The sequence below is a fragment of the Strix uralensis genome, chromosome 14, assembly GCF_047716275.1.
Source record: "Strix uralensis isolate ZFMK-TIS-50842 chromosome 14, bStrUra1, whole genome shotgun sequence".
NCBI classification, from domain to species: Eukaryota; Metazoa; Chordata; class Aves; order Strigiformes; family Strigidae; genus Strix; species Strix uralensis.
In genome coordinates this window covers 11,074,119-11,096,110 of record NC_133985.1, presented here as the reverse complement: position 1 = coordinate 11,096,110, position 21,992 = coordinate 11,074,119, and the positions used below count along the sequence as shown (strand labels likewise).

At 38.4% G+C, this 21,992-nt stretch overlaps 1 protein-coding gene across 1 annotated transcript; it reads left to right on the top strand.

Annotated features, from left to right (window-relative positions):
- The first annotated feature begins 1,641 nt into the window (after window positions 1–1,641).
- Window positions 1,642–20,827, top strand: ADRA1B (adrenoceptor alpha 1B). The gene is made up of 2 exons (XM_074883457.1): window positions 1,642–2,980; window positions 19,717–20,827. Exons 1-2 carry the CDS (start codon window positions 2,008–2,010, stop codon window positions 20,277–20,279), a joined length of 1,536 nt encoding a protein of 511 aa, XP_074739558.1. The 5' UTR covers window positions 1,642–2,007; the 3' UTR covers window positions 20,280–20,827.
- The last annotated feature ends 1,165 nt before the right edge of the window (window positions 20,828–21,992 follow it).

Genomic DNA, 21,992 nt, shown 5'->3' with positions numbered 1-21,992 from the left:
AGCCCCTAGCCTGAGGAATTCATGGTATAAACAGACAAGGCAGAGAAACAAAATCAGAAATCACAAACAAAACTCAGAGTGGTTATGTGGAGTCCAGCAAGAATGGTGTGAAGGATACGTGTCCAAAATCAAAGGCTGCTAACTGCTTTTATTAGCAGTGAAAGCTCTGCCTTTGAGAGAGCAGAGACAGAAAAGCTGAGGCTGAGCTCATAGACTGTTTGTTCCTCTTCCCTTCAGTGACTCCACGACATGTTATCATGTCATTCTTGTAAATGTTTCAAAGTTTTTGAATGATAGTGCTTTGCTATAGTCCCTGCGGTTGGGAAGGGCTATACAAACATCTGCCATACACTCCTCAAATAAAATTCAACCAGAGCTTTTGTTTACATGGTTTGTCCTTAAAACCAGCACTCAGCTGCAACTTTCAGCCATAGCTGCCTTATTAAAAATGAACCTTTTATTTTAAACACAGTACATTTTGTAACAGGAAGATCAATATACAGTAATCCAGAGTACTGCAGACAACAGCTGTAGGACATAATCTGATGACAGAAAGTTGAGAACAGTATCTTGGCAGTTATATGTTCAGCTAATCTTTCACTTTTTGTTTTTAATGGCACTGAGCTATAAAGATCTGAGATTTCTCCCCACCTGGTGACCTAAAGCTACACAAACTGGAGAAACCAAGAACCCAGTTTTCAACATTAAAGGCTATTACCTAAAAAATAAATCTGTTGTTACTTATTTTTTCCTTTATAGGATACTGTAAGAGGATAGCTCTTTGGAGAGCTACAATGAGTTAATAACAGTTTCAGTGATCTCACAGCCCTTAGCAAAGGTATAGGAAGAAACTTAAGCATAAAGACTACCTTGAAAAGACTACTAATTACTTTTCGTTGCCTTCACTTTGGCTGTGGGTGAGGGTGCTCAGCTCTGTTCAAGGCTGGGATTCATAATGCACCTATGCTTAGAAAAGTTATCTAGGTAAAAAAGAGGAGATGAAGCCACAGATGTGCCTGGTACACAGGAGTACAGAACAAACATAAAGATCTTAATAGAGATTTTGGTTTTGATCATTTGTTAGTTTTGCTTTATTAACAGAAAGTTTGCAATTAGAAACAAACTACTTCATGTATGTTTTTATGCCATCATTAAATACTGAATCTATGAATAGACTCGGGATTTTTGGAACCTGCCTATTTGTCCTTAGCAGGTGGGAGATGATTTGTTCTCTAAAATGGCATGTGATTCACTTTGATTACAAAATAAACTCAAATACATTTCCTTGGTGAGCAAAAGGCAAAGGGCACTAGATCATTTTGTACTGAAATTGCTTTTTTCACCACATCCCACCGAGTATATTTTTCTCAGATAATGAAACTGTTTTTTTGAAGGTTTCCATTCCAGATTTATGTGGCAAATGCTTTAATTAAGATTGATATATTCCATTTGTTTAGCTTTCAGACTTTGATACGGAAGTTTTAAGTTGCGCTGCATTGCCCTCTAGCGCTGTGCCGGGCCGGCCGCAGTGATGTCACTAGCACATGCAGGGTGAGCACAGACGGGCAGTTCATGCAGAGCTGCCTAAATGCTGACAAACCCTTCTTGGAGACGCATGTCACAGCAGCTAGACAGGGGCATCCTTCCAACAGAACCACAAATCCACAAGGGAGAACAGTAAACCTATCTTTTATTTCAGGGACGTCATGATCGAAACAGCTACTTTCGAGCTCCAGCCAAGACTTCTGCCTGCTAATTTCTGTTTAAACGAGTTCGTATGAGAAATTAAGCAAGTTTGAACAGCCTATTATTTCTGACAGGCTTCAGAGGACTTCACGCTGTGCAAGTTTTACGTGCTCATAGCTGACAGCTTGCTGAGGAGATGAGTTCTCAATCTAAAACCGGCTGGGGCTTTGCAGCAACTTCTTGGGTAGAGAGATAACTTTCAACTGAACTCAAACCACCTGCGTGTTGTGCAAGGGACCCAATCATAATTTGCTATGGAGGATGATTTTTAAGATGAATACCTACCTCGGTGATAAATCCAATTCATCAGTACCTGGATATCTGAAAGTGTCTGCACTAAATAATGGCAATCTTTCTGCAAACAACTCCAATGAGACAGCAAGCAATCTGGATTCACCTGCCTTGGATATCCGTAGGGCGATAATTGTGGGGCTTATCCTAGGTGCCTTTATACTCTTTGCTATTATAGGTAATATCTTGGTAATTCTCTCTGTTGCTTGCAATAGACATTTAAGAATCCCTACAAACTATTTCATAATTAACCTTGCAATAGCAGATTTGTTGCTGAGTTTTACTGTCCTTCCATTCTCTGCTACACTGGAAATCCTTGGCTACTGGGTTTTGGGGAGGATATTTTGTGATATCTGGGCAGCAGTTGATGTGCTATGCTGTACAGCTTCTATTTTAAGTCTGTGTGCAATTTCTATAGACAGATATATAGGGGTACGTTATTCTCTCCAGTATCCAACTTTGGTGACAAGAAGAAGGGCAATTTTAGCTCTCCTAGGTGTCTGGGTTCTTTCCATGGTGATTTCTATTGGGCCTCTTTTGGGCTGGAAAGAACCAGCACCCAAGGACGATAAAGAGTGCCGTATCACTGAAGAACCATTCTATGCTTTGTTTTCTTCCTTGGGGTCATTTTACATTCCTTTAATCGTCATCCTCGTGATGTACTGTCGGGTCTACATAGTGGCAAAAAGGACTACTAAAAACCTGGAAGCTGGGGTTATGAAAGAAATGTCCAACTCCAAGGAGGTGACTTTACGGATTCATTACAGGAACATTCATGAGGACGCATTAAACAGCACGAAATCCAAGGGTCACAATCCCAGGAACACCTTAGCTTTCAAACTTTTTAAATTCTCTAGAGAAAAGAAAGCAGCCAAGACGTTGGGAATTGTGGTTGGCATGTTTATCTTGTGCTGGCTACCTTTCTTCATCGTTCTGCCACTAGGTAAGTTGGTAATCAAGGGCTTGTGAGGGGAGGGGGAGGAAGAGGGTTAGTTGTTTATTACAAAAATACCTTAGAAAAAAATCAGGCAAATGATAAGTAGATATCATTTTGAGAACTGCCGTGAACAGATGAAAGGAAGGGAAGTGAAAGTAATTTACTTCTGATGTTGGCTTTTTCAAAGACTCATGCTGAAACTCTGTGAAGTGTGCAGCCTGCAGAAAGTCTGCTCATCTGTTAATCCTTCTCTGATGGGGCAGATGTCAAATCAGGGGACAATATCTTCAGAGTTTATATATTAAATCCCCCTTTATGGTCTTTCTTTGAATTGAATTAGCTTTCAGAAACCTTTTTTACAGGGTGCTTTGACAAAAATCCTAGATAAGAACACAAAAAGAGTTTCAGCACTGAAATGTTCTTGATTTAGTTTACTGTTACATGTTTGGAGTATAACACAGTAGGTCTTCTGGCATTATTAGCTGTCTTAAATGGAAATGAACCTGATCTAATGATGAGGTGCAAAATTCCCAAGCTTTGGGAAGCTGAAAAAGTTCTAGTTCTCAGTTCAAACTGATCAAATCCCCAAAGCAAACACACAAAGCCTACTGATTCCCACAGAAAGGTTCTCACTGGTTTCAATAGGTTTTAATTCAAGCATTTCAGGAGACTGCCATGTGAAATTTTGGCAGCCACTTTGCTCACTTTCAACTTTAAAACATTATTAAAGCATTTTATGCAGCTCTTTGTTTGCTTTTTTGATTTGTTCTGTGTTCCCAAGTCCTTGTGAAATTTGCCTGTATTGTTTTTAATATTAGCATTACCTCTGAAGTGGAATATCTCAAGACACTGAATTACTAAGCTCTCAAAAATATCTGTCTAAAATTCATTTCTCTGAGACACAGAGAGTCTGGCAGCCTAAATATGGAAAGAGGTGGAAAAAGAAAAGAGAGAAAAAGCCTTTATTAATGTTCTGTATTCATGTTTACTTAGTTACCCTACCAAAGCATTTCTAATTGAGTGGTAAGCGAATATTTTTAGAGACTGTTGTAGAAAACTAAACTGAGTTCAGCAACCTGGTCCTGGTGAAGTGTTATAAAATTATAATTTCAGGGAATGTGTAGTATCATTTAGACTAGAATCTTTACTGCAAGACAACTACTTAAGCTGTTGCAGGGCAACTTTATAATCTCTAGCTTATTGTATCATAAACTTAAAAACCTTTATGATTCAAGATCTACATAAAGCTAATGTTAAGGATGTGAAAAACTCCAAACACAAGGAAATTGTGAGCAATGTTCTCTTTGCTACTGAAGTCCAAGTCCTTGTGCTGGCTCTTAAAGAAAGTTTATAACTCAGAGCAAGTTTCCAGCTATTTCAAAAATACACACCTGTGGATAGAAATATATTTTCACCATACGGTACTAGTAGTAGTACTAGATACGTAGCTAGTAGTTCATGATTCCCTGATAAGGTAGATTCCCTCCTTGATTTTGAATTATTGAAGGAACTTTGGAGAAAAAAAGCAAACGTGAATGCAGCAGAGCATATCCTTAGCTAGCAGAAGCCAGTATAGCTACTGACACTGTTCAAGGAACACAGATGCAGATTAGTCCATTAAAAACATTATTGTCACAGGGCAGAAGCAGTGTGAGAAACAAGTTTCTTGAAAGAGTGTCAGTTTTCCCTTTGAGAAGTTATTTCAAAACTCCTGGTCTTTCCTGGGAGGCTTAATGAGTCATTGCTTAAGACACCTGAGTGGAGAATTTATTGCTTGTCACAATATGATTTTATCTGTCATATAAATTGTGCCCAAGGCATCAGTGAGGTGACAGGCTGAGAGCCTCCACCACAGCACACTGCGTGCTGGCAGAGGTGCTGGGTGGGCTGAAGGGCCAAGCCCACTGCTGTGGGCTCTGACCCCACACAGACTGAGTGCCTGTAACCCCCAACACGCTCACTTCAGCGCTGTGAGCACTTGCTGCCCCACAGAGCTGAGGTTCAGAAAGAGTTGCCATTGTGTCAGTTAGAAGAGTGAAAAAATCAGCATCTTGGTGTTGCAATATAGACTGCTGGCTCTCCTGTCCTCTGTCTAGAAATCATTTTGGGTGCCCAACTCTGAACTGATAGCCTTTAGTCTAAGAACGGGAAAAAAGGTACACATAGTATCCAACATAGCATCCAAATGCTTTTAAATAGTAGGTACTTTCCTTTGTTTTGATGACTAGGAATAGGGCTGGCTTTGTTTCTTGTCCCTGATCTCTTTTTTTTAATTTATTCAGCACACTCCAGAAGCTTGTACTTTTCATCTCTGTGTATCAGTGCAAAGTTAATTAAGGGTGTTAGGCATGACTAAATCATTGCTCACTAAAACAGGGGAAAAGACCTTTTCCTGACATGCATAATGCAGCCATTCTTAATCGAAAAGAGGGTAGAGTGGTGGAGAAAGACTTCTTAAGGAGCTTGCTGTGTGCTGCTTTCTTCATACCAGAAATCTTTTGCTTTGTGTCTTGAAGTCACAAAATTAAATTAAATGCTATTAAGAACACTTACAAAAAGCACACAATGGTATGAAACCAATTTCAGTGGTAGGCAAATCATAGAATCCAAAAGGTAGCAATGATTTACAAAACTCTCCATAGGTGCCCTGGGATGCTTTAATCACAACCACTTGCTCATCAGTGCAGGACTGCAAACTACAATACCTTTTCTGCTACTGAGTGCAGACTAGATACTTACCTTCGCTATATGGGAAGGATAGGCTTCTTCCTTAGCCTGTATTTTTCACACCTTGTATTTGCACCATTAACCCAAATCATATGCCCTCACATCCACATCTTTACTATGTTTTTTGCTCCCTGTTTCACTCAGTAATGCCATGACTCTGCAGAATGGTGTTAGCAGAGCAGCTCTGGATTTCTGAGGATCCAACCACAAAACATTTGACAAGTCGGTAAACATTATTTCTGTAAAACCCCAAACCCATGTCTTAAGAAATCTGCTTATACGTAGTTTCCTTCATGTTAAAAGTGTTCTCAGCTCTTCTACTAGTTTCCCAGAAAATTATAATTCTTCCACTCTGGAATTTCAATATATTCCACAACTACCCATTTTGGTATCCTAGATAAAGGATTATTGCATTGGTGGCAGATATATACTGGGAACTGATGCGGTGCTGAAAGCAGGGATATTGCTTGAATAAATATTCCATGACAAAGGAAAATAAATAATATTAACACTTACAGAGTGTTTTTCAAGCAAGTATCAAAAGGCTTTGCAAGGAAAGCTCTCTGACAGAGCTCTGTATACAGCTATGGAGAGGAATTACAGCACTGACACTATGATGTACTGAGCATCATGAAATGATCATCACAAAGAATGACCTACAATCTCTTTTTGGAGGACTGAACCATGCTGCCTTTAGTGTTAAGCACCTGATGATGCAGCAAAACTGGTATCAAAGAGAATCATGTCAGAAATTTGTTTTTGTTCCAGTAGCTACCAGATATTCTTTCCAGATAGCAATAGAGATACAAAATATCCTTGTTGCACACATTTATGAACACTCCATGGCTTGGTAAACAATTGTGTTGCCACTCAAAATTATTTGTGGTACAGCATAAAAAACAAAATGAAGACATATGTGTCTTTGAGACAACTTCTTGTGCCATAAATTCAATGACTCAGCTTTGAAGAGTAAATATCTTGCTTCTTTAAAACAAATGTTTCTTTTCTTTCCCCTAATACAAATCCTTTCTTAGGCATTAGGACTCTATTAAATATGCACTGCTGAAAAATTCTAGGTAAAATAGATGATTTTTATCTAAAGACTAGAGCTCTGCAGAAATAAGGTAACACTCATTCAAACCCCCTCCTTTAAACAAAGGAATATCCAATTTTAAGCCAATACCTTTATTTTAAAAATTAATCCAAAATGAAAGATCATATGTTTTCCCCTGCCTACTAGGTAAAAGTTTAGTCTTATTTCTGTTAATTGACATATGAGAGTGGGCTTTTCAGTCTTCTCCCAGACACACACACACCGCACAAAGGGAAAACTTACTACCTCCAGCACATTAACTTCTCCAGACTATTGCTTAACTCTAGTGGAGATCAGTGGAGCATTATTCACTTCCCAGTTCAGAGCCTAACTACCCCTGCTCCCACAAAATCTGTGATCTTATCCACTGAAGTCAGAATCTTGTAACTTAACTGGCAGTGGGATAAGGTCCCAAGAGTCTCATAATGAAGATACAACTGTTTTGACTATCCTTATATATTAAACTTTTGAAACCTCTCTATAAAATAATAAAAAAAGAACATAAAAATATTCTGCATGCTGCAGGTCAGCCAATACAAAATTATTCTCAAAATAAAATGTTATTCAAGTAGAGTATGTAGATTTATGTTACATCAGCCCAACCTCTGCATCTCTGCACCAAAAATACCAAATTAGGCTACTTAGTTTCCCATGGGAAACACTTCAAGGCATTAGGTTCAGTGCTGTCAATGCTACTGGGTTCTGCTTTCTGCAACGCTTTAGGCCTGGTTTGTCTTTCATCTCATTTTGGTCTTGTCCCCTCTTCCCCCCTCCAGCTAGCCTAGCTCTCTAGATTTGATGTTCTCAAGTTAATAGTTATACAGAATTTGGACAAATTAATTATATATGTGGCAATCTGACCCTCTGCCCACTTGCAGATCAATCTTTGGTACAATGTTCAATTACACAGGTGACAGCAGGAACCTGCTCCTCCTATTTTCTAGCCAATTCCTGTAAAACTAAACATCATAAGGGCATTTCTTGACCAGTACAGCATGTTTTGTCACATGTGGAGGACTAGGTTATTTCAAGATTACTCATTTTACTACTAAAATAGCCTCCCTTAAACCCTAGTTTAAGCCTTTTGGTTTGCAAAGGATGACAATTATCAGTTACTTACTTACAGACTTCTATTTTTTAGAACAAAGTTTTTGTTATCAAAGCAGATAAAACTGCACAAATTCTGGGGTACTTCCTATGTAGGCTTTTGATTTACAGGTCAGAGGAACAAAGGGAAATCTTAAAGTGTACAGCATTACAAAACAAATACGCAAAGCAATACATTAAAAAATCAAAGAAATCAGCTCATGTTGACTATTCAACCTGAGGGATTGCAGCAATTCCTATCTCAGGTGATGAGAAAGCTCCAAGGGAAAAAAAAATCAGGACTGAGTCACTGGGCATCAATAGGAAATCTCAAAACTACTGAAATCAAAGACAGGAGAGAAGTGATCATTTCAGAGGAAACACTGCTTTCAGCATCCGGCAAGGCAGCGGACTCAAGGTACTTATGCCAAAAGCATTTGCAAACACATGTGCTATTGCTCAGGTTGGCAGTCATGATGAAAGCACTGAGTAGTTATACATGTGCATGTGGTCCTAAAGCACTGAGGCCATACCTCAGGATCTCAGCTGCATGTTCTTTAGTGTGCCTATCTGTGAAATACAGACATGAACAAAAAGCGATGAGTTTTTTAGTATCTTCACTAAAGTCCTCCTCCATAGCCCATTGCAAGATTTTGAGCTATTTTGATGGTCTTTCAAGTGATGCCTAGAAACTGAAAAGCAATAACTATCAGTTTCTAAGTAACAAAAGAGAAAAAATATAATGGAAGTTCGTACAATATCTTTCAGCTGTGTTACTCAAGTCCATGCTAGAATCCTATTATTTACCAACAATGTCCAAGACAGATTGCCTCAGTTAAAAGTCAGAAGCAAGAAGGGGAGAAAAAAGACACCAAAGCATGCCCAGTAATTGAAGATATTTAAGTATAATAAATGAAATGTCAGCAGACTTAGATTAGCTTTTCTAGACTCCCTTAATCAGATAATCTTTTACAATACAAGCATAAGCTTGGCCCATATTCTTTCTAGCTAGCAAGCTGCAAAAGTCTGTAACTCTTTTGGACAAAATAATATAATATTTCTGTCCCTATCTACTGTCAGTTTTAGAGTACTGAACAAGATTCTTACTAAAATTGATCTTGATTTTATCGTATTTATATATGAGGGGAACACAATTTAAACACAAGTGAATTCTCTCCATAGTGTAAGTCATCATAGCTATCCTGGACTGAGAGATGATAGACTAGTATATATAAGGATATTTAGGGTTTGTGTCAAAAATGTAAGTGCTCGATGGAATTTTTCCTCATCTCATGTATTTTCCATATCTTGTATCTCCATAATCTCTTATTGAATATTTTTGATAATATGACAACTATAGATGAGGCATGAAAAACCTTAATCTTTTTACCTTTTTTTATTGTTCTTTTTTGAAGTACAGCTTTCCTCTTCCATTTTCTTTCTGTGCTGGGCAAATAAAGCTCTTATTTGTCTTTTCTATTGCTCTCCTAAATACCAACTTGCAAATGGTCCATTGCACCGTAAGTTTTTAAAAATAATTTTCAACTCTCAATGCTTTAAGCATCAACACCATCTTTTGTATGACACTGTAGGAAGGACAGTCATGGACTGCAGACCAGAGCAAGATCTCTGGAAATGACAGATTATCTCTTAACTTCTGCCTATCAATCAGGAACAATCTTACCATGCCAGGAGTGCCATTGTTAGCAGCTCTGTGGTTAAATACATAGTCACTGTCCCTTTAAAAATGCAAATACAGTTACTCTGCTTTGCGATTGCTTGTAATGTAAGGTGTAGCAACTCTGGGGTTTAGTAAAAAGATCTGATCACTATCTGTACTACAATTTCCATCAGCAAAGCTTCAAGGGAGGTAAAGGCCTGGTTTTATTTTGGCCATTCTAGACAAGTGTCTATTTTTGGAGCCTTTAAAAGGCTTTCAAATTTGAGCCAATGTGAATGAAGTTCATGCAGGTTTCATAGAAGTGATTTGTTCATCTGAAATATGAGGCACCCTTTATCAGAGATAGATAGTGTGGGCGATAAGAAATTGTGAATGTTAATTAGGATAAGAAAATAGAAACAATAACCTTTCTCAGCCTATGAGACAGCAAGGAAAATGTTTTCCTTAGGTTTTGCTCCTAATCATGAACATATCCATAGGGGGATGTACTCTTATGGTTAGATTCTTCATTTGTGTACTTCTGTTACTTTCAGTTGCCTGCTTAAGAACCTGTCTACACAGGATCAGGCCTTAGATTGGTAGGAGTTACTGCATTTATTTAATGCCAATAATGTATTCGTTTGCAGACATTTATTTCCCTCTTTGAATGGGATGGAGGAATGCGTATAAACACTTTTACCCCATCAGGACAGTTAGGGGAAATTTCTCTGTGTGACGTCCTTGACTCAACTGCAAAACAGAGAAATGAAGGGCTGGTTGAACAATACCTTCATCGCCCCTCACAAGTATTTGCTCACTGTAGGGCCAGAAGGCTCCAGCAAAGAGAATCCCACAACTGCTATAGTTAGTCAGCTCTAGGACATAAATTCCTCACAACCAGGACACTTTTCTTAATAGCTGTCCTAGATCCTGGGACATATACCTAATGTACCTATTAATACAATGAAGAATGAGAACTGCTGTACCTGCAACAGCATCGTCTTTGTATTTCTATATGTCCCACATTATCTTCTACAATGTCATTGTCTAGTCAGTTATTCCTTGTTTGATTGTTTCTCCTTCCTCAACAGCAAAGTGTTCTCCCTCAACACACACACAAGTTGCCCACAAATGGTGTGCAGCTCTGCACCATGTTGGTGACTCTGGGGTTACTGTGATTCCCATGGTGTCCCCCAGCCGGGCAGCCTGGGCACCACTGGGATATGCAGCCCAAGGTATCCCACTGAGACACCAACATGCTCAAAAACCATAACCAAATGCTAGACATCATTACTTGTTTGTAGTAGTTTTAATTTAACCATCTTTCATTTCATCTGATTGAACTTTATTCTGTTGATTTTGGATGCTTTTCCTATTTCTCAAGATCTTTTTTCACTGTTATCCTAACCCTCTCCTCCAGAAGGCCTGCAGTCCCTCCCAGCTTGATCAACTCTTAATTTTATAACCATACTCTCTATTTCATCCTCTGCTGTTTGTAAACTGTGGGGTTTTTTCCTATACTAAATAAGTCCAGGGGAATGTAAACAAACATTGAATGCTGGAAGGAAAGAAATCAGGAGCTTTAGAAATCCAATTAGCTTTAAAACCCTGGCATGCTGACTTGCCTAAGCATGTGGTAAAAAGGCCCACAGAAAGCTTAAATAAAAGACGAACACATCCTTTCCACATTCTCTAAACTCGTACTCATAACAGCTCTAGTCAGACACAGCTTATTACTTTTACAGGGAGAATTTTACTGGCTGTACACATGTGGCATTTGAGCTTTCCCTGTTCATTAGGAAGTGGCTGTAACTGAGCCATTAGCAGCTACCAGCAGTTAGGGCTGCAGCAGGAATTACAGCGTGAACTGCAGGGGAGAAGCAGAGCTTCCCAGCCAGGCCATCAGCAGCCAGCTACTGCCTGGCACCGGGAAAGTCTCTCGCTGATCACATCACAAGTTTGATCAAGTCACTTTTCATAGGAAGGCTGAGTTCCATCATAAAACAAATTTCTTGCAAAACAATACTCATTTTTGCAAAAAAGTTGTCTTCTCAAGAACAGATTGAGAGACAGAGACTTGATATTGTTGAAGCTTCCTGGTCTTCATGTTTCAGAACTCATTTGTTACCATTTTGTATTTTGCAATGCTTTTTCATCATTACAGCAGTTTTTAAAACATTGACATTTTCTCTTGTCTGGAATGTTGAAAAGTTCAGATTTAAATCCAGTCAGAATTACTCCAAACTGCACCAAAACGGAATAATTCTCTACTCTGAATGAAGGAGGATATATTTGCCTTCCAAGGTTACCTTAACTAGTTAAATTTGACCAGACTCTATAACAAAACTTCCAAATACTTTTTACCAATTCTCTAAATATTTCTATGTTATGATACTCAAACAAAAGGTGGTTTTCTCTCCAGAATACCCCCACTCAGTGTTTCAAGTTTTGAAACACTTCATTTTCTACTTGTAATGAATAAAGCCAAGTAGTTTCAAATGTTATGGCTTTTCTTTAATATTAAGACAATGACAAAAACCTGTGCAGTTAAGGTCTCCTTCTACCTCATTATTATTTCACAACATGTTTTATTGTAGTTAGTTTGCTATTACTGGGATATCAACAGACACAAAGTGAAGTTCTTAAACAACTCCAGATCATTTTGTTTCAGTAAAAACAAATGTTGTATTTGTTCCAGTAAACAGGAACATACACTCACCCTAGGTTGGCTCTCATCTAAGCAGAACTGGATTTAGAACATTTTGAAATGTGATTTTTTGTAACAGGCAGAAAACAGCACCTGATAACCCAAAACTCATCCACAGAAACCTTTTCTCCTTAAATCCAGGAACTTCACAGTACTCCTGCCCAACTATTATCTAATCTAAGTATCAAATACTTGATTCTGAACAGAACTGATGATTCTATGAGTAATTTAGATACTTAATTGATATCAAATACACAAATTATTTTAAATGGATGTTTAATTAATAGGAAGTCAACTATCACAACATAAAGTGATTAGAAAAGAGATTAGCAGTTGGAGTTAAAAACTAAATAAGACATAAGGAGAGCAGAAATAAATAATTAAACATTAAGAGGAAGAAAGGAAATAAGTAACTGGAAAGTGAACATGCCTGGACAGAAAAAAAAAAAAAAAGGGCAGATATTAAAGAGAAGGCAGACAGTAAATGAGAATGCAGTTAATTTTAGATTAAGAAAACATTAATAGTTTAAAATTTTCCTCCCACTGGGTACAAATAATAAATATATGGCATTCTTGAAAATACACACACACAGAGTACCCTCTCCCATGAAGATGACTCACACAAACATTAACATAGGATATAAAATTTTTCAGATGCCCCTATCAGATGCAAGCTGCAGCATATTGGGCTGTATAACAGGAATGGAGCCAGTAGATGGAACGAAGTGATTTAAGCCCTTTTGTTGAACAGTCATTAGACCGTGTCTGGAGTACTGCATCCATGTAGGGGAAGACAACGATAAACTGGAGTGAGTCCAGTGGAGGAGCACGTTGTGTGAGGAGAGGGTGAAGGAACGGGGCTTCTTCAGCTGGGAGAAGGGAAGGCTTAGGGGATCTAATGAAGTGTTGACCCTGCTTTGAGCAGGGGCCTGGACAAGAGACCCTGTAACATCCCACTGCAATAATTCTGTAATTCTATTAAGTTCTTGGCTTTCAGGCCCATCATGTATAAATATATATATATATTCCTTGCATGAAGGATGAAGGGAGGAAGTATAACCACACAATGGAACCCAGTGATATTTCACAAAAGACAGTTGTCACAAACAACTGTTGGTCACTTATACCTAGTTGTTTATTTCCTCTGTGTGACTGGAAGTACCACACAGAGTAGGTTGGCACAGAAATATCAAAGGCAATTTCAAAAGTTTTAGCTCATGAAAATTATCTTTCATGTTATTTTTCAGATTTAAACTCCAGCTAATCACTATAGTATCTGATCACTCTGCATACATACACAATGGGAGTAGCAAATTTTCTCCTTTCTACTGGAAGTAGTTTGGGGGAGGTTGTCTGGTTGGTTGGTTGCATTGGCAGGTCTAATTTTGGTGCTAAGTTTCCTTCTTTCATAAAATGGAAGTGGAAACTCAAACATGTCCCATGTATTACACTTTTGTCGAGAAGCTCGCCAACTATTACATTAAGGATCCTTAAATAGAAGGTCTTAACTTTCCATCCTCCTTTCTCTACAAATACAGCAGTCAGTTGTGAGAAGTAGCAAAGGAGCAGATATTTAGATAGAAGAAAAATAACAGAGCAGGAAAGGATATGAGAGAGTAGTGTGTGTATGCGCGTGCGTGCGTGTTTCTCCTCTGCAAAAGGCTACATCCAAACCTCCTTCAGTGAAGAGTTTTCATTAATTAAGAGTATTGGGATTAAGCCAGTCCAGAAGATTTTCCTGCTGCTCACCCTGCTATTTTAAGGATTCTTCCAAAGTCCATTGAAGTCCTTATGAGCCTTTACAGAGGCTTTTGAAGACTCCCACTGACTCCAGTGGACTCTGAATTTTAATGTCTCAGTGGTGTTCTGGCCAGATATTCTGCAGAATATGTGAAGACAATTAATATGGCAAATTGTTTCCCACAGTGATCCTTAATTTCACTGAGAGTGTTTTACTTACTTTCTGTGTAGTAGCAAGCATTCGTTATAAAGAACCAGTCAGACCCTAAATGAAATTACTAAATAAAATACTTCTTAATTCCTTTTTATGATATTTGCTGTTGCTCAGTGTATTTCCAAACTGAATAGCTCTATCAAGTCTGGTGAGCATGGTCAAAAAACAATCAAAATTGATCCAGTTGATTGAGTTTCTGAAATATTTCCTGTTCTTCATTTGTGCTGGACACAGGCTTTGCAAAAACTTCACTGGTGTCAACGGTGCAATCACAGGTAAGATTGTGGTGCTATGTTCAATAAATCATAGGGTTTATTGCAGAAAAATAAAAGAGAATAGAAAATATACATTCCCTTAGAGTGAAGCTGTTAAACATGAAGCATCAGGAGAGCAATCAGTTTGAGTAGGGAAGTCATTCTGGCTACCCCCATCACAAATAAATCACTGAGGAGATAATCATATGCAAAATTTTCCAGCCATTTTGAAAAGCAATCTAAATCAGTACAGGGAAATATTTAATCTGTTTATCAGACTTTGATGGGAAAGTAGTTGGAGATTAGGGGAGGAAATATTAGTCTGATGTTTAGAGAGTGTGTCTAGTAGGCTTAGCTTTATCATTTTATCAAGGTACCAAAATAGCCTGCAGTTGTTTGCTCCTGACAGGTTAATTATGAGGTAAAGCATGTGTGCAGCTAAATAAAAGGTATTGTTGTTAATTCCAAGAACAAGGTAGGGAAAAGGGTAATGTTAAAAATATACAAGCTAATCAAAATATTTTTCATATCTTTATATGGTGAAAGGCAGTGGAGCTTTGCACAATAGTCACCAAATTAAACTATACTTAGAAATACATCTAAACCACCTTGTGGATAATAAAAAACAGCTTTTCTTCTCTCTCTGTAGAAAACTCAGGCTGGGATTCCACCCAGTGAGGAGGGACTGAACACAAAAACTCAGTAACTTTCCAAAGCCCTGAAGAGAATAAGTGCCCAAATAAGTATCTGTCTTGGACATTCCATTTTTCTAACAGTTAATCCTCAACCTAAATAATGGATATATTTACCAAGGGGATCTAAGACTACAGTGTCAGTGGGATTCCAGTACTGCAAATGTAAAACTCTGCTGGGCTGCCAAAACTTAAGCCATAAAGTTTTCCTGATGAACACAGTTATATTCTGCAGAGTTAATCAGAGAAAGAAGGACTAGAAGGGATCTGAAGAGGTCATTCAGGGCATCCTCCAACCCAAAGGCTGGATCAGCTATATATAAATCAGTAGATGTGTCTACTCTGTTTTGAAGAGGCTTCAGGGTTGGATTTTTTACACCCTTCTTGGGCCATATGTTCCAGAATTTTCCTATCTTGGAAGACAGAAAGTGTTTCCCAATTCATAATCTCAGTTTGTCTTCTTGCAATTCAAATCACTGTGGTTCATATATATGCCACTGTGGACATGGAAAACAATTTAATTTCCTTCTTCTTTGCAGGCAGTTTTTATGTTTTTAAAGATAAATTGTCATGTCTGTCCTCAGTCCTTTTTCCTTCACCATGATGAAAGCTGTATTACAAAACTACTACATTTCAGAGCATCTGTAGCTTTTGGTGGTGGAGGATCCCTTCATTAGCCATGGATTCCTTCATAGGTGGAGTTTTGCTACAATCATGTAGTCGTTGCATACAGCCTCTGCAGCGCCAGCAGTGTAGCTGATCACATGCATCAACCAGTTTCTGTTAATCTCAGGAAACATTCTTGAATTCTGATTTTTCTTGGGTGGTGGCAAAGGTAGCAGGACCCACCAAACACACCACCTGAATGCACTGTACTATCCACTGTGAATTCTAGTGGTTAAGAGAGTCATGCCAGGTCTCATGTTTATCTTCCTGGTAAAACAAAAACTTTCTTACTGGTGAAAATGATTTAGCACATGACCTTCAGCTGATTGCTTTTACCTTCCCCTAGCTCAGATTGCCCACTGGTAAAATCAGGGATGGCACAAAGTCAAGATGACAGATGAAAAGTGCTATCTGAGAGCAAATGAGTCATGCTCCTATAGATGAACTTATTTCACTGGGACTGCAGTGACCTCTCTTATTGCTAGGGCCTGCTTGGAATAATCATCTACTACCTGACTTTTGAAAAAAACTAGGAAATAATAGTGCATTATACCATAGACAAAATTCATAGATCAAATCCATCCCCCTTCAGATATATATATGTATATATATGTGAAAGGGTAGACGAGTTAAGAAGAATTCTATCTAGTTTTAATACATCAGTCTAAAATAAGAGCAACTAACACACCAGTCTATAAATCAATGGCTCCTTTATCAAATAAATATTCCTTGTTCAGAAAAGCATACTTCTTTGCCTTGTTGTGAAAACTTAATTTACTAGTTTGTGTATAATTTAAGAGTGAAGCAACACTCGCGTTGTGCTGTCTGCAGGACCAGGAAAAAGTGGAGAATGAAGTACTGTTTAATAATCAGTGTTTTCATTAACTCCTTGACACTTATTCCTGGATTTCTTAGTTTCAAAATGTTTCTACTATTGTAGCTAAATGCTGATCTTTATTTTTAAATCACAACACCACATAGCTTTCCAAACTGATCTATTTCCAAATTTTCTGTTAATGACTCAGCTAGGGTCATGATAGCTTTTAAATGATTGATTGGGGCACAGTGATTTTTCTAGAATCAGGCCTGAACACAAGGTGCCTCTGTCAGTCAGGGTTGCTATGAGGAAATTCTCTGCCCTTTATATGAAAGAGCTTTGAAAATGCTTGCTGCAGCTGCTGAAAATGGCTTGCTGTCATTTTTTTCAAATGGCATTTGAAAAATAGATTATCATGAAAGATAAGCATAAGCTCCTTACCTTTTTTTCCTTAAGGAACACATACTTCTTGAAGCAGTTTACAAAGATTCGCCATTTTTCAGCACTCAGCTTTCTACCTTTTTCCTTGTTTGGTCTCAGTCTACTGTTTGTAGTTGTATGCAGTTCACGTGCAATATAAATTACACAAACACAAGTCAATTTATCTGCATTGGTTCCCAGTTTTCCTCTCTATAGCTTAGCTCATTTTATTTGTCCTTAGGGCATTTCACAAAATTTGTCAGTAAACTTCCTTAATGTTTTATTTTATTGAAAACTATACCGTAGCATTTACTCTGTCCATATTTAATCTGCCTAAAAATATTTAAATCTTGTAGAGGAATGTCCTGTAGATTTTCAATTGTTACAGTATGAGAGAAAAGCAAACCAACTGATCTGGAAAAATTCACCACTGCTCACTCAACATTCACACATAAGAAAAAATGGAAGCTCTTTAGCCCCTTCACGAGGTTTACTGAGCTTTAAGAGCTAAAAATCATATATATTTTAAAGGAATTCCAGAAAACAATGTAAGAAATTTACCAGCATGAGCTCCAAAAAGTTCCTTGCTGTACATAATAATGCTTTGTACTTGTTTTGTAAAGTCACAAAACTTCTATTTTGCCTAAATTGAAGGGAAAATATTAGCAATTCTTATTGACAGAATGAATCCTGAAAAGGTTTGCAACTGTGCATGTGGGAGATTTTGGAGTATCTTCCCCATCTTGGCTGCAGTTATAAACCCAGGTCAACTTTTCCTAAAGCTTTATAAGAATTTGACACCTGTTTAACAGCTTATTCCATAGAACCACATGAATTGTTGCTGAGTCTGTCATCAAAGAGTATGTAACACTCACAAGACACAGTTGTAAGTGCTTGCATTGATTTGATTTATCTGTTGGAAAGTTATCAAATACAATTCATAATTTCTCTGATGTTAGACATGTTGTACTCTGTACTTTCTGCAGTATCAATCAGGACAGATGTAGCATCTCCAGCAGATGGCCAGATGGTCAAACCCTGCAAATCATTAGGAGCAATAAAGGACATGGGTTCAACTTACAAGAGTCTTGCACATGGAGTAAAAGTCAGTAAAGTGCAGGAGTCATGAAAGAAATACTATGAACCTTGTAATTTAAAAAAACTTCATTTTAACCTTAAGGGAAAGCATGTTGCTTAGCTGTGAGGCAATAGGTAGAGCTAGTGCTAGCTGGAACCATTCCAAAACACTGCCAGGGAAGAAATTATTCTGCATTCACAGGATCTTTCCTGACTCCTATTGCCCAAGTGAGGGGGAGGAAGAGTCTTTCCAGATAGCTGATGCCATCTCAGGATCTTATTTCCTCTTCTGAGCCAGCTCAGGGACTAGCTGACACACTGAGGAGGGCAGTGGATGTGTGAGGAATGACACATACTTACCTCCCTTTGGTTTTCCTGTGAGCTAAGGAGACTCAGAGCCCTATAGTCAGCACCAAGGAGCATTGTCATCTAGATAAACAGCAGTATCTGCTGTGGCACATAAGAGCTATTTATCCAAGAAGCTAGGAAGTGCTTTTGCATAGTTTTGAGGCCCAAGCCACGGCCTCTACATTGCTATGAGATGGGAAATATGCCTAGAATCATATCCCTCCCCTCTAAGGCATCCTGACAGTCAGAACTGACTCAGCTGCTTTCACAGCCCAGAGAATCTGAAACCACTCCAAGTGTAAAAGGTCGCTCTTCTCAGAGACATGACATTCAGGCTTGAGTGTCACCTTCTATTTGAAAAACTCTTCAAATCTAATTCCAGTTCTTGACATAAGAATTCTCTCCTGAATACCTGTTCTTTGATTACTTGAGCCAGACACTAAGGTGTTTTCCCAGCTGGATAACTGCTGAATGCCTGTTTTGCTTTAAAAATGTCATACATTCTTTTATAAAGCTCCATTTGCTAAATTTAGCTGATCAATTGCATGTTTTTAATACTAAAAGTACATAAAATGGATTTCCCAGCATGAGTTTCTCATTTGGGCAGCCTCTTTAGGGAAATTATTTGGTTGTGAACGGAAGAGGAAGTATTCATAAAATAACCTCTTTGTTTGGGTTACACCATTTTTATGAATGCCTGAGATATGGGAAGTATCAAAATTAACTTCAGGTTTCAAGAGGTTTGTACTATCATAATAATCTAGATAAATGGGGTGATATTTAAGAGCTGCCAAAGAATGTATTAGAAGTTATAAGATATGTCTGAACATACTCCTGAGAACAGTTAGATCTTCTTCAAAAATGACAAGCAAAGTTCTTTGAAGAAGGCACAACCTTATTCCATGCGTGCATTGTGCAACAGCGTGGACAATGGAGATTTGGTCTTTCATTGGGATCAACAATGTTAGTGCAACAGATGTGTACATATAAACGCAAGGACTGCTTTTTATTTTTTAATTCTACATTAATTATGTGATCCTTTAGCTTTCATATTGTAGAAAGCATTTCCTTATTAGCTTTAAAAATAACAAAAGTAACATTTTGTTACCAAAAGACCAAAAATTAAAGCAACATGCATTAAAGATTTTTAATAAACAGACTTTAACAGGGACATTTACCCTTCTTAAAGGCAGACAAACCAATTATCTCAGATATTGTCTCTGCTTGTTTCTTCTGGACAGGATCTCTGTTTTCGGCTCTGAAGCCCCCTGAAACGATCTTCAAGGTGATATTTTGGCTTGGCTACTTTAACAGCTGCTTGAATCCAATCATCTACCCTTGCTCAAGCAAAGAATTCAAGAGGGCTTTTATACAGATCCTAAAATGCCAGTGCCACCGTCGAAAGCAGTTGGGGTGGTGGGCCTACAGCTACAGAAACTGGAATCGGTGCTCTTTTGAACACCCTAGGAAAGACTCTCTGGAAGATAGCGGGAGTTTCCTAAGTGGCAGTCAGAGGACGTTATCTTCAGCATCTCCCAGTCCCGGCTACCTGAGCAAAATCACTCACCCGCATATGGAGATGTGCACGTTCCAGGAATGGAAAAACTCCAGCTCTTTCCTAAGCCCCTTACAGGAAGGCAGCAGACAAAAGGACCCATGCCAGTTTTTTACTTTCAACCTCTTAACAGAGCACAATGGACGTGTTCCTGCTGGCAGCCAGGCCTCCAGGAGTGGGGACCACGAGGCCATCTGTGACACACTGAATGGAAAAACTGACGGTAGAGCAAACACGACGCTGGAATGAACAGATTCTAAACTGTCTGTTCTCTTTGTACACCAACCTGTTTGACGTTTAGCCCAGGTGAAGGAATGGACCTTTGCCCACTTTCTCAGTATAGCCGTAGAAGGAAGCCAGTGAGGAACAGGCAGATTTCTGTCACAAGAGCGGCAAAGCGTAGGGGCTAACCATATTCCCAGTCAAGTGCCAGAGAGGCTACTGAAGCAAAAACAGAATGCAGGGAAGGTGCAGCATAAACCCAGGGAAGTGCACATCCAACTATTTAGCTGTCATGGAAGTGCTGTGGAACAGCCAAACATGTATATAGAAAGAATGTAAAAATATGGGGGCGGGCAGGGGAAATGTGTATGAATGTGTGTGTGCACATGTGTGCCAGCCGCATGTATGGATGCCTGAGAGTGGAAGTGAGCAATGCAGTGTTGTTTGTACCTCTCCAGGGTACTCATTGCTGCTGATTTTGCCTGTAAATTCTTATTGTTGTACTTCACTGTACATTAGCACTTTAGAAATGGAAAACAATGTCAAACATTAAAGTAATTTCGCAACAATTTAAACACTTGCACCTATTACTATAGGACTGGAATTCAGCCAGGATCCCTCATCACGATTTCCCCTTCAAAATAAAACACTCATAGTGGTTAAGTTTGCCACTGTAACTCTTAGGATACTCTTGAATCTCTCTGAAGCTGCTTCCCTTCCATGATTCCCTTATCAACATATGTGACTTCTCTATCTTTCACCATGTTCATTTTTGAAAGTTTGAAAATACCAGCAATGATGAGAGCTCAGAATCTACATTTCAGCACATTAATAAGTGTCCTGTAAACATACAGGCTACCAGAGGATTTGCTTTCTAAAAGCAACACTCATAAATCACTCCAAATACCTCATAAACAGTGTCGTGGACACAGGACAAAAGAGCACTGACCGCCGGAGGCCCAAAACCCAGCCTTAGGACAAATACACTGAACCCCTGGTTCTTTCAGCACACTTTGAAAACAGTATTGCACATTTAGCGGCTTTTACTTTGCCACTCAGATAAGAAGAGAAAGAGTCAAAACAATGGAGTAGTGTACATTTCACTATCATTAATATTTTCAGCTTAATAATATAGTACTGTAACAGAATTCCTGAGAATATCTTCTAGGACATTTTAGGTCATGTTTGGAAGTTATTTTCAACTCTTGCAATTAAGTGTGAATCATGAAACTAATGACCGACTTTTTTACATGAAGTGGTACAAACTGTGAAGATTGGAATTTACTCCTTCCGCAAACCAAGACTTTCCTTATTAGGAATTTTAGTGATATATTTTTAAAGCTTGAAACAGAGAATGAACCATAAACAGATGTACTAAAAACACTTAGGGACAATTTAACAATGCTAGGTCCCAAGGGAGAGCCATTTCCTTTTGTTTCTTTGAATGTGTAGTCTCTAATTAAGCTGACAGGGATGATTGTGGCTTGTTGTTAGATGAAATATCCCTCAGCTCAGTGAGCAATGATAGGAAAATCATGTTCCAAGGTCCTCCCACGGTCCTATGTTATAGTAAGGACCACGTAAGTATAATTTAGGTCTTATCCTGACTGAAGTTGTGGTCAGTCTCATATTTCAATAATTCCATTTTGATTGTAGGGAAGGCTGTAATTTCTTCTTAAAAGGACAATGCTTATAAAATTTATAAGTATTATAAAACAGATAAACAAACTCTTGTTGCTC